This window comes from Lathamus discolor, chromosome Z (genome assembly GCF_037157495.1).
Source record: "Lathamus discolor isolate bLatDis1 chromosome Z, bLatDis1.hap1, whole genome shotgun sequence".
Classification (NCBI taxonomy): Eukaryota; Metazoa; Chordata; class Aves; order Psittaciformes; family Psittacidae; genus Lathamus; species Lathamus discolor.
The window spans coordinates 2,546,306-2,559,619 of NC_088909.1; the positions used below are offsets into that span (position 1 = coordinate 2,546,306).

At 50.2% G+C, this 13,314-nt stretch overlaps 1 protein-coding gene across 3 annotated transcripts in view; it reads left to right on the top strand.

The window, feature by feature from the left end:
• Nucleotides 1-13,314, top strand: part of ANKRD11 (ankyrin repeat domain containing 11) — a 152,705-nt gene that overhangs the window by 103,099 nt on the left and 36,292 nt on the right. For all 3 annotated transcript variants that reach the window (XM_065661054.1, XM_065661052.1, XM_065661053.1), the window contains one exon: nt 6,838-6,982. In XM_065661054.1, coding sequence (XP_065517126.1) covers nt 6,896-6,982 — 87 coding nt within the window. In that variant the 5' untranslated portion in view covers nt 6,838-6,895. The remainder of the gene's footprint in view (nt 1-6,837; nt 6,983-13,314) is intronic.

Sequence of the window (13,314 nt, forward strand, 5' to 3'; positions counted from 1 at the left end):
GGTACAGGCTCTTGGCAACTTGAATGGGGAGGCTTAATCCATGATGAGCTGCAGGTAGAGGCTTTGCACTCCTGGCACCTCTCAGTTCATCAGGGTTGCACTTTGTTCCTGTTTGGGGCTGCATGTTTTCCTCTTCAGTGCATGTGATGTGCAATACATGGTGCTTAGAGTTACTGCTGCAAATCACTCTGTAGGTGCACTTGGTACTGCTCTAAGTCCTTAGGACGTACTTCATTAGGGAAGTAATTTTCCTCCCATATGCAGCAGCTGTGGCAATATCCGAGTGGAGTTCATCACTGTTGTAAAGAGGTTGATGTACAAGAAGTCTGGTAGATGATTGTGCTGGCCGATGTGGTTACAGCTCTTCCCTGGTTGAAGCCTGATGGGTTTCTGTGTGGAGTCCTCCGTCCCTGGCAGGTTTTGGTCTGAGCTGGTGATCTGGAGCCATCCCACTCTCACGCCGAGAGGAAAAAGGTGTCGTAATCAGCTCTTCCAGTCTGACTAATGGTGGTGGGGCAGGGCTGTACGCTGCTCCAGCCTTCCTGTAACGTGCTGGCCGCTCCAAAGGTTTCATCACAGCTGATCCCACTTGCAGACCGCAGCTTGCAGAAATGACTGAGACAACAGTTTTGCAACCTTGGCCAGAGCCCAGGTGATCAGCAGCATCCAGAAATGTGGCAATGTCAAGAGGCAGCTGCGTATAGGTAATTGAGGGAAGGGTTTGTGGGAAAAACTGCTCCTGGAGAAACCACACAGGCAGAGTGGTTGTTCGTGGCTGCAGGGTGCTGTCAGGGCTCGCCTTTAGTTTGGACCATCCCAAGGATTGTCCCAGCTGGAGTATTCTGAGTCAGAGAGTAGTTGGCCAGAATATAATCTTGTTAAAGTGTAATATTAAAACATGGAGTTGTCACCATTTGAGACCGTTGCTGGGTCTTCTAATGCTGAGGCTGGTTTAATGTAGTGAGTCATTGCTGGAGAACTGTTGAGGAGCTGGACATCTATGGTGCCTGCCTCGGTGTTTAGCATCATCTTGACTGTGGGCCTTGAAGACATGGGTACCCTAAGAAATACTGGGAAAGGGCATCTGTTTCACAAATGATTGAAATAGTAAGAACTGCTTTAATTCGGTAATATTAATTCAGTTTAATTTTAGTAACATAGTCTGCTTGGCTGCTGTATACCTGAGACGGCAAGCAAGCCTTGCCTGAGCCACGTGTAAGTGCATCTAGACATGAGTAGTTACGGACTCATGAGGAGGTCAGGAAACACTGTGGGTTAAGGCAAAAATAAATATTTGAGAAAGGCAGGAGAAAGGGTAGTTATTGTGGGTACCAGGTACTGAGTGTGAGAACAGGTGGAGGAGAAGCCTTGCAAAGAGGTGAAGAAAGATGTGCTATCTATAAGAATTGATAAGGAGCAACATCCCCCGTCAAAAGCCAGGAACGGAAATATACCAAGTTCCCCATAAAGAAAGTGGAGAAAAGATGTTGAGTTGAAGGTGAGGGTATGACAGAGCTGTGCTAGATGTGCCACTGTGAACCGCGGATGTGCCAACAGGCAAGTGTGCTTTCCAGCCAGCTGTGTTCTGAGCGGGGAAAGGCAGAGATCTCAGTGCTCCTTGTTTTGGGTGACGGCTGCAGGAATTAGCACCTCGTGCTAATTCTGCACTATCTCATTAATAGCTAATCTTTGTGATTAGCCATTGTAAGGCTGCTGAATGAAACACCTGTGTTTGCACTGCTGGCTTGCAGGCCTCCTGCTGCTCTTGGGCTTATGTACCCATGGTGGAAAAAGATGGACTTTAGTCCTCCAGAGCCAAGCTGGAGCACAAAGAACGATTGTTCCTGGTTTCCCAAAGTGCACGTCCCACCAGCGTTTGTGAGCGAGTTTAGGTTGTGTGGGCTTTATCAGGTGAAGGAAATCTGGTGAGGAGCAGGTCTTTGATGCTGGGAGCGTGTCAGTGAACCAGCACCAGACAGAGGGTGCACATGGACAGTGCAGGTTGAAGGTGTGATGGTGGCTTTGTTGGACACTGTGAATTTAGGGCAGGCTCAGCCGGTGCCACTGTATGGCACAGTCTTCACTGGGTGACAGCCATCTCAGTGAAGGTGTCAGACAAGGATGCAGAAGGGCACAGCTCAGCATGTTGAAAGACTTTAACTTTGGTCCCTTTCCCCGTGCTTTCCAGTGTGTGTGTGGGGGGGATGTGGTGGAGTCCAGTTTTGGACGTGATCTGTGTGAGCTGTTATTTTAAGGCAGTTTTCAGAGATTTGAAGACACCTGTTTTTCTGGGACAGAGTCCTCAAAAGGAGCCTAAGGTTTTAAAATCTTCGTGTTTCGATGGGGCTTGTTCATATTCCAACCTTTTCAGACCAAACAAATGTGTTGGATTTGTGCAAATAACGTCTGTGCCTCTAATTGCCATCCCTGCACTGGAGTTCTGTGTGACGGTTACAGCCTCCAGCCAGCTTTCTTCTTATTGTCTGGCATTTAAAGAAGTCTGCACAACCTTTTTTACTCCAAGCTGGCAGGGTATGGGCAGGCTCCAATGCACAGATCTTGGGCATGAGCTAATTTGTTGTGGCTTCAGATAGAGATGGCAGCAGTGTGGCTGCTCTGCTCACAGCGGGATGCGAGAGGCTGAGCAGAGCCGGTGCAGGGACCTGCAGGAGGGCAGGGTTGGAGGGATGGGATGGGACAGGCAGCGCAGGGAAAGCTGTCACTGTGCCTTGGATGTGCAGCTGAAAGCATTTGAGGACCTCTGTGTTTGCATTTTCCTTTGTCACAGATGGGGATGTCGCTGCTTGTGCTGGTGAAGGCAGGAGGGGTAGGGATGGGACGTTAAATGTACACGGGGTCTGTTTGCTTCGGTGATGAAGTCTCCTCGGTGCTGGCTGGGTTGAGGGTGGGCGCCGTCCGTCTCTCTCTGTGCCTGATTTGCCCGTTGGCTTCACAGGAAGCCTGATCCAGGCTAACGGTGTGACTGGTCCCTTGATGCCTCGTAGCTGTCTGGATGGCCAGACAGGCTGAGCATGGAGCCAGCAGTGCTCTCCTCATCCTGCATCTCGGAGAAACAGATGAGACCCCCCCTTTCCCTTCCCATCCCTTCTGGGACTGCTGCCTTTTGAGGTCCTCCCCAGAAGTGTTTGGTCTCAGTGTGTGGCTCTGGCTTGGCATGCCCTGGGCGAAATAAAGCCCATTTCCAACCAGTTCCTCACCCCAGTGAGGCGACAGGATCGGATCCCATGGGTCTGGCTCTGCAGAGCCGTTCCTGTTCCCATCCGGCTTCGCTAGGCACGGCTCCAGCCGCTCTCCGGGTTGTGCTCCCGGTGGTCCTGTTTCTTCACCCTCCTGGAGGCTGCTGTGGGTGCTCGGGAGGGAGCATGGGTGCCCTGACACCCGCAGGGCTGGGTGTCGTGTCCATTTCTCCAGGCAAAGCCATGTGTGCGCAACTGCAGAGCCTGGACCCGCTGTGGCCTTCCCACCGGCCATGGCTGGAGCCGGCCATCCCGAACCGGCCGGAGCTGCCACATCCAGGCTGGCCGCATCCCAGGGCAGACTTCCCGCTCCCCATGGCTGCTTTCCCAGGGGAAAGGCGTGGGACCTGTGCTGTGCCGGTGCGGGGGGCTGCTGCCGGCCTGGCCGGGGGGCTGGCATGGACCGGGAAGGCAGCGCACACAGCCAGGGCTGGCCACTGGCCAGAGGTAAATGGCTCCTTTGTTTTCCTGGAGAAGTACGAGGGATTATATTCCGTTGAGCTCACTTGGTCTCCCACTTCTCATTGTGCTGCAGACGTGTAATCATCTCGTTCAAGGAGCTTAGTTAATTGTTTACAAAATAGGAAGGGTGATGATCGTCTCCTGGTAGGGAGCTGGGGTTGAGAAGGGTGTCCTGAAAAGGGGGTGTCTTGTCCGGCTCCCACATTACGAAGGATAGAAGGCAAATTGTAATCCTGCAGCCCTTCTAAATGCTTTGAGCTGGGGAATAGCTCCTCCAAACCGGGAATTTATGCCTCCCCTCTGAGTCTTATTAAACGTGCTTAAAAATGAACTGAAGGCTGCGAGTTGTTGGTAATTGTTGTGCAAATGCACTACTCCCTCCAAGCTGTTAACCAGGCCAGTGCTCTGTTTACACGGCGAGGCAGCCAGCTTTCCAAGTGTAATGAGTCAGCTAGAGGAACAGAAGGGCTGCAGAATTAATCTCGCATCCGTCTGGCCTTTTCTCAGTTAAACAGGTTTTCAAAGCTCCACGTGAATAGGTGCCTACCCTGGTTACAAACAGCCACAAAGGCATCGGGAATGGGCAGTTTGGTTGGGAATAAATTGGCAGCGTGCAGGCCAAGAGGCACTGGAAACTGTGGGTTTCATTTGGGGCTGTTCATGGTCGGGAGCAGAGCTTGTCCTGTTACCAGCCGCGCTGGTGCCTGTGTTCATGACCATAAGTGAAGCTGCTTGTTTCTAATATCCTTTGCCAAGTGCAAATAAATCTCCATGGCCTGGCACGTCTGAATTTCCACTCCTTAGATTTGCAACGAATGTTGAAGTGAATCTGTTCAGGTGGCTGGCTCCATGTCCTCCCTACTGACCCGGTGCTCCTGCCTCCTCCCCAGCACAGGCACTTGCTCATCTCTCCTTCATCTCACCTTAATGAGCACCAGTAGATGAAAGCGAGGGGGAAAATCCTTAAGCTTCACAAATTGGTTCTCGGCGGCTGATAAAGTGAGGTTCTTGCAGCTGTAAATGGTTGAAGCTGCTTCTAGAGGGAAGTAATTGCAGCTCCTGGGACCCCAACAATGTGCAGCATGGAGGGGACACCCCGGGCTCCAGATCTATGGATGGTGAAGCATCTCCGGCGCCAGGAAAGCCATGCTGCTGTAGAATGTGACATCTCATAGGCAGTGAACCCCTGCCTGGATGTGCAGCTCCAGCCCCCAGCATGCTGAGGATGGACGTGCTGCCTTTCTAAGGTGCTGTTGTCAGTCAGCCCTTGTGGGGCTTAACTTGGGCACTTGCTGCAGGTACTTCATGTGAGGAAGAGCAGATTTCTGTGGTCATCCCTCACTCTTAACAGCTTTCCTTTCCCCATTTGCTCTGCATGGACTTGCTGGGTGGCTATCCTGAATTTTCTGTACGTCCCCCCTGTTTTTGCTTCCCAGCTTCAGTAATGAGGAGTGCTGATCAGCCTGCTTGTGTCTTTGCCAGCTCATGTCCTTTCCTGCTCTTGCAGCTAAAAGCAAAGGGTTGGGGGTCCCAAAAGCCAGCACCACCATCCCTGTGTCGAGCAGGGTGACAGGAAGAGGCTTCAAACCCCAAAGCCTTCATTCCTAAACATCAGTAGCTATCCCATGGCCAAGGCAAGGGAGTTAGAACACAGGATTAGCCACCTTGGAAAGCGCAGTCTCCTGCTGAAAATGTCACCTCTGGGATGTCTTAGCACTGCGGTTTAATGTGGGCATTAGTGCTGCTGCAGCGCTGTGTTGTAAAGAAAAAAACAACACAAACCAACCCAAAGAGCCCTAAAGCCTCTGAAGAGCAAACGAGGCAAGTTATGAAGGGATTTCCAGGGAACTTCTAAAACAGAAGGCTGATGGAAGCACCATGCTGGTGTTCCTCCAGCCTTAAATCCCTGTCCTGCCCTGGCTGCTGCAGGTGAGGTGGTGCTGGGCTCTCCGGTGCTGCTTGGGACACGGACCCAGCTCCTCACTGCCTCATCCCCCGGCCCTGAGCAGGCAGGAGGCTTTGGCTCCTCTCCTCGCCTCTGTTTTCTTTCTCTCTCCCCGCCCACAGAATTCCCATCTTGTGATGGAGCGCTGCATGACTTTGTTCCTGGACGATTTCCTGCTATTGTGGCTCTGCAGAAACCCAGCCACTATTATAAGAAGTTAATGGGTGCAATGTGTAGTGTTGTCAGGTGGCAATTAGCTGGGGACAGAGTTTTCAAATGGTGCCTGTTTATGCCGTTCCAGCGTAAGTACAAGGAGACCTTTGCTGTAGGGATTGATGTGGGTCACTTCTTGGAGATGTTCTGTTGCACAGATGCTTTTTAGCCTCTGGTCTCAGGAGAGGAGATATTTTTGTTAATCTGAAGAGACCTACCTTGGTTTTAGCCGGTATTTCTGATCCCTGTCGCAGCTTGTGCTCTGCTGTATTTCAGATATTAGTTGTCTTTTCAGCTCTGTAACCAGGCAACACATGGCAGGAGCAGGGAGCGCTTTGTTATTCTCCAAATTGTCTCTACCTAGCCGAAGGTATTGGGGTGAGGAGCCCAGGACAAACCGCTCCGGGAACACTGAGACCCCTGGGCGCTTTCTGGTCTCATCTCATGATACTGACATGTTCAAAAAGTGTGTTTTATACATGGGTTTTGTAATTTAGGGATATGTGTGCCTGTCCTGTGAGTGTCTGGGAATTCAGTGTGACTGGCTGGGGCAGCAGAGCTGTTCCTGCCCCGGGCACATCCCTGGCGATCCGTCCCCACGTTGCTACACTCTGGATGGAGCTGTAGCTGCAAGGAGCTTTATGTGGGCTTGGAGTGATGCTGGAGGTGAAGAACAGGAGGGATGTTGCTCTCTGTTTGGGCATGATCCATCTCAGGCTGTCCCTTGCTCATGAAACAAGTCATGTTTGCTGCTGCAGGTTCCACCTTGCTTCTAATTCAGAAGGTGCAGAAGCCAGCTGATCTGTGGTGCCTGGCATTTGGAGGTACTCAGCCCTCCTGGTATTGACACTGAAGAGTTGTGGGGTGCTGGGTATCCCTGTAGGAAGTGTCTTGTCTTTTTTTCCCCCAGTGTAAAGATGCTTTTGATTGCCTAACTTCTCTTTTCCTCTCTCCAAACAGACGGTTGATGATGAAGCAATGGCAGCATAAATGAAGATCAAGTAAGGAAGGCAGAACGATGCCCAAGGGTGGGTGTTCTAAAACACCACAGCCAGAAGACTTCTCTCTCAGCAACGACATGGTGGAGAAACAAACGGGGAAAAAGGTACCATGTTTGGTTCACTCACCTTCCTTTATGGACGCTGTCCCTGATGCCGTCAAGCCATCACAATATTTCATGTGGCAGGAGGCTCCTGCGGGCTGTTATCATGAATCAAATCTATGGCTGGTATTGGGCCAGCTGATGGGATCCACTTTCTTTCTTGGTTTCTGCAACACTTCCTGGGAAGTGCTGTGGCCAGGTAGACCTGACTTGGACTAGCAGTGTGGAGATGCTTTGGAAGAGCCTTTTCTGCAAGCACTGTACATTTTTAAGGCTCTCTACACTGAACTGTGGAAGGACCAGGTAGTGCAGTGATGGCTCAGGTGTGTGTGTGCAAGGGAGGAGTTTCTCCTCCTCTGGCTGTAATTGCCACATCTGTGTCAGACTGTTGATCTTGCTTCACCCAGAGTCTGGGGCTCTGAGCATGGCCTGACCAGAGACTCCGTGTGAGCTGCTCTGACAAAATTACTGCTTCTGGAGTTTTCTTTGAGGTGTTCAGGTTTTGACAGGGCTTGAGGTGAGGTTACTGAGGTGAAGTCTGAGTTTAAGGACACATAAGTTCATACTTCTCTTTGTTCCCAGATTCTTGCTTTGCTCCAGGCTTTAACTCTGCCTCCTCTCATTCAGCTTTTATCATCCTTCTCAGTATAGGTAGTTTCCAGTAAATAGTTGCTGTGTACAAATGCTACCTTTAAATAAAAATTAAACCCTACATCCACTGTATTCTGCTCAGGAAGCAATCATCATCCACTTCCCTTCATCTTGCTCCGGTTTCTCAGCATTCCCTCAGGAGTTCCTTCCCAGCCCCGGGAGCTGAAACTGAGGGTTGCGAACACCAGTGGTGCTGTGTCTCTTGCTCTGTGATGTTCCCTGCAGTCCCACCCGTGTTGTTGATAGTAACTCCTATTGATTGAGGTCATCTTACTGACAACATGAGGAAGATGACAAATAACCACAGGGAAAATCCCAGGCAGAAATTTGGTTATTGAGCACACTGATAGCATCTGTTCACCTTTCTGCATCATGGTGCATGCACAGGTCCAGTTTGGGAGCCAGCGCTCCTGCTCTTGGCACATGCACTTTGCTGTGGCACAGCATGGGGCTTCCAGGAGCTGGGCAAAAACTGAGAGCAGGGATGTTGGAGATGAAGCAGCTGCCCTGTTGTGTCGGGGAGATACCAGCATTTACCCTGGCAAATGAGGCAGCCCAGCAGCGTAGGATATGTAAATAGAGGGTTTTAACTGCGCTGGGTAAGAAGCTTTATGTTGGTGCAGGTGCTTCAGCAGGGAGACGTTGAGTTATAATATGAATCAACTCCCATTTTATTTCATCCACTCGCAGCAGCTTAGAGGCTGCATGTTATTTACAGAGCAGGTTTGTTGAGAGGCGCTGGGGACGCCGGGAGCTGGAGTTGTCTCCCGCTGGCTAAATAAGTAGGACACAAATAATTTTATGCTTCCCACTCAGAGGCATCAGTGCAGACCTGCACCCAGTGGTATTGAGTAAGGACAGGGAAGAGCCTTTCTGCTCTCTTCATTCTGGTCTTCTCAATGGAGGAGAAACTCACACGCCCTTGTCCTTTGGGGACTGAGCTGAGATCCAGCCTAAGTGGCCGAAGGACATGGTGCAGCAAATAGCCCTGTTTCTGGTTGACTCTGAAGTGTGAGCTGGAGCAGTGACTCAGGGTAAAAGCACGCGGTCATTAGATCTCCTCCTTCCAGAGCTGTTGTACCTGCCTGTCAAGCCAGCCGCTGCTTTTAATCTATCTTGCCTCTGTCAACACTTCCAATGGCCTGAGCCTGGGACTTGGCATACGCTTGCTGATGGAGGCTCACTAGGGAAGGCAGAGTGGCTGCGGCAGAGCTGGAGCCGTGGTGCACAGGTACAGCATGGCACAGCAGTAGCTGCAGTGCCACTTGTGTGGTTTCCTTTCAGTGTGACCATAATACCAACAGTCATTTTAGCATCACACAGGCTTTACATGTTAGAGCTCTGAGGCTCAGCACTGAAGGTGAGCAGCAGTGCAGGATGCTCAGCAGTCCTGGAAACATGAGTTCTGCTCTTGAACACACTAAAGCCAGGCTCTCCGGGAGGGTTTGTGCATTGTGGGCGAGGATGTGAGCTGTTGCCTTTCTGTTGTAGAGCTAATCACAAGAGAGAACTCCTCCTTCCTCTCTGCTCCTGCCCTTCTGTAGGAGGGATGCATTAACTAGTGTGATGTCGCTTGTGCCAACGCAGCCATGAGAGCAAAGTGGTTTGAAGACCATGTCTCTGTTGCCCTCCATGGTGACAGTGTTAGATGCTGTGTCTGCTTCGCTGCTGTTGAGTGAGGAGCTGTTTCTTCTGGGGTTAGCAGTGGCAGCAGGGTGGCTGGCCGGGCCCTTGCCAGCCTTATATGGCTGCACAGAGGCTGCCCAGGGCGGGCGCTCCGCTCCGGTTGAGTTCAGACTGAAGGGTTTTGTAGAAATATGCATGCCATATATGAATAATTCTCCTTTCTGGTGTAGATCCACGGATTCCCATACCAGGAGCAGATTACTCATGAGTTAGGCAGAGCAGAGCACCGCAGCAAGAATTATATCAGTTGTCAAAACCATTTCCTGATGTGCCTGGGACCGCTCGCTGCGTGGTTACACGGCGTGCGCAGGGGCTGTGGTGGAAGATTTGTCTCTTTATGGGGAGATGCTCTCTCTTGCATCATCTGAATTGCGTTTTTGCTGCAGTGGTTGAACTGAACGCTGAGCAGAATGGTGCTTGACCCTGGGGTTTGCTTGTAGGAGCTTACAGAGGTTTAAAAGCAGCTTTTTGCTCTTTATCCTCCCTCTTCTGCCAGTTTCGGAAAAGGGAACACAGTTGTTACTTCTCTGTTCTTCCTGAAACTTGTCTGACTGGTAGGGCCTTCCTGTACTGTCCAAATGAGTGCTGGGCTGTGTGTCCAGCACAGAGCCACTCCCCAGGGCACAGAACATGCAAAGCCCTCGGTGACTTCAGAGCCAGCGTTTCCATGAAGATAAGCAGCCCATAGTCCTTTTGAGTTGTATTTCTTGCCAGCCTTAGCACCTGAGGCATGCAGGAATGGGGCTTCAGCTCCAGTTGTCTCTGAGCTTCAAGTGTTTTATTGCAGCATTGATAAAGACGTAAGTTCAGCCTTCTTGGAACTTTGAGTGCATGTCTATGTGTTGTACTCTGGGTTTGGAAAGGCTAGAAAGGACCCAGATTTAGGCAATGCTGGGGTTTGGTTCCTATCATGTCCATCATGCTCTCTGAATAAAACACTGCCCAACCCCTTTCGTACTGCAGGCTGAGGACCCTTCTCCTGCCCCTTCTCTGCCCCCATGGCAGAGTCTAGTCATGGAATGACACACTACTGCCTGTATTAGTGCAGGGAAACTCTTGTTCTTGCATTTGCTTTTTGCAGCAACGTTGTGGGTTGTTTTGCCCACAGCAAGAGTTTGGTGTGCTAGCTTTGCATGGAGCATCACCCAGGGGTACAGGCATTGGAGCCCATGGTCCTTCTGGCCTTCTCCTCCCAGGCTCCCGGTGCTAGTTTTGTTCATTGCTGCGTGCCTTTTACTGGCATTGCAAACTGAAATATTTTCAACTCATTTTGGAGAACAAAGGGCTTTGGGGATTTCCAGTGCTGGTGATACAAGTCTTTGCATAAGCAGCTGGGATGTGAGTCAGGTTTTTTCAGTATTGAAGTGTAGGCACTGCTCTGGCACAGCCCTCGGTCATAGGCAGGGGGTTCATGGCTTGTGTGTGGGCATGGATGGATGGAGGGGAGGAGCAGGCTGCAGATGCATCGTCTGTCCTGTAAAGCAAGCTAGGGACTGGCTCAGCTTCCCACTGGAAGTACAGATTTCTTTGCATGGGTTTAAGTGTACAATTTTGCATCAAAAAGAAAAACATGTTTGGGTTTGCCCTGCAGACCGGCAATGGGGCAGCAAGCTAGTCTAGATGGAGTTCTTTGTGAGGCTGGAAAGTGGGTTTTATTCGTGTATGTCATAAGTGACCCAAGAAGATTGATATCAGGGTCTCTCTCCTGCTGATTTAGAGATCTTTGTTGTAAAGAGAAGTCAGTGTCACCGCAGCAGCTCGCATCAGGCAGCTGGTGGGGTCCAGTTTGTTATCGGTTTGAGTTCTTCCCGTAATAAACCTTACTAAGAACATAACATGACAGCAGGGGACTTTTTCCTGGAGTCACAGTTTGCCATCTCCTTTGCCAAAGCAGCTTTTATTAACACCCACAAAGGGGAACTTGGTTCTGTTGCTGATCTCTCAACAGCACCCGCATTCACCAGAGTCCCTCTTACCCTCGGCAAGAGCTGTCCCAGCCGTTGAAAGACTCAAGCCTGTCTCACACACAGATGCTGATCCAAGTTTCTCTGCAATATCGTTTAATTTGGATTTGTTCCTTTTGTGAAATGTGATTCAGATGAGTTTGAGCTTACTTCAAACATGAGGAGACCTAAAACTGAAACCAGCTTTTACTCGAGAAAAGGATGACAGTCTTCATTACAAAGTTGGAAATAATTAGGGAAGTAAAACTTAAAGGAAGACAACACAAACACATGTTACTGTCAAGAATATGACTCTCCAAGCTGCTTTAATTTCTCTGTGGTGGTTTCACCAACAGCTCCAGGCGTCTTCAGCAGGTCGCTGCTTTCCATGGAGGAGCAAAGTTTGGATCTTCCTTGCTCCAATTAGTATAAAAGGTTATCCTTCTGCTACTGTACAAATTAATCTTCAAAGTGGTGCCGGGACTGCTGCTGCTTCCTTCGTTCCTTGGTATTTAATTGTGCTGAACTTACTGGATTAGCAGCTCTAAGCGTTAGGATGAATGCAAACAGAACATTGCCCGAGCGTGCCCGACGCTGGGATCCACGCAGCCATTCCCACTTCCATGCTGGGCTCAGTGTCTGGTCTGGAAAGGGTTTTTGCCTAATTCCTCTACTTTTTCTTTCCCCCAACTCAGAGCTTTTGACAACACTGCAGTAATTTTGTACAATAAGTTGCATTTTTACCTGTCCTGCTTTTTTCTTGATTCCGGAGTGCTGAGATCCCACCTGGCATTAATGCAGCAGGAGACTAACCTGGCTTGCAGATACAGCCCCTTGTGCCTGCAGGTTCAGGCTTTCACACCACACAGCCAAATCCTAAGATTAAGGGAATTTTAGAGAAGGTATGTTTGAAACAAGCTGTCACCCATCATCTTTGCTTTGAAGTGGGGTGCAGGAGCAGGAGCATTGCCAACTGATGCCCGGAGCTGGGATGCTTGTGGGGCTTTTTGGGCTGCAAAAAAGCCTCAGGACATGATATGATGGGTTTGGTCCAGTTGAAATGTATTTTAAGGTAGCAAAACGCTGAAAAAATCACGGGTTTTTTTTTTTTTGCATGGAGCACAATGAACCTCTTGTTCTCAACATGAAACTGGTGTCTGGGAGAAGTGGTGGGAGTGTAGGAAATCCCACTGCAGGGCGCAGGGGCTCAGCCATGTCGTGCCCTACTGCTGCGAGAGCAGGCAAGGAGTATCCTGCTACTGAAATACTGTGTGGAGCAGCCTGCTGTAAGGGTGTGGGTGAGGAAACTGCAGTACAGCCCATGAGTGCAGGGACATGTCACTTCTGAAGCATCAGCTGTGGCTGATCCAACTTGGAGTCTTTTGGGGTTGTCTCTTACCAAGGATTGCCACCACTCAGTGCTGGTGAACCTGAGCTGCAGGACATGGCTTTGAAAGGTGCAAATGCACTTCCAGAGCAGGATGAAGTCCCTCTTCATCCCATGGCTCTGTGATAGTGGAGCAGCTCCGATGCAGGTGTACCCTTAGGCACAGGCAGCAGAGGAAGAGGTATGCATGTGGTACTCTCTGGTTTCATTCTCGTGTCTGAGGCTCTGATTTTTAAGGGTAAAAATTGTAGGGCTGAATGTTGTCTTGAAGTGCTGTTGAGTTTTGTGATGGGGCCACATCTCAGCAGTCGATGATGCTTTACCCGGCATCAGCATGGTCTCAGCACTGGTGCAGTGTTAGTGGGGTTCAAGTGTAGTGTTGCTGTTGGAGCTTGCATTAAACTGGGGAGGGAAAAGACAGACCCACATCCCTGCTTGCAACCAGATGGACCTGGGAGGTGATCCGTGGTCCCTGGCCTGCCTCCCACCTCTCAGCTGCTCCAAACTGCAGCTGGCAATAGAAACAGCATTATTTGTTATGGCAAACTATTTCTGTTCACATCAGAAAAAAAAAGACAAAAGCATTTAAATCCAGAGTGTTTAAGTGAAATGCTGGAGTGTTTATTTTGGCTGTGCTGACTCTCCCATTGCTCTGCTGCCTCCTGTGC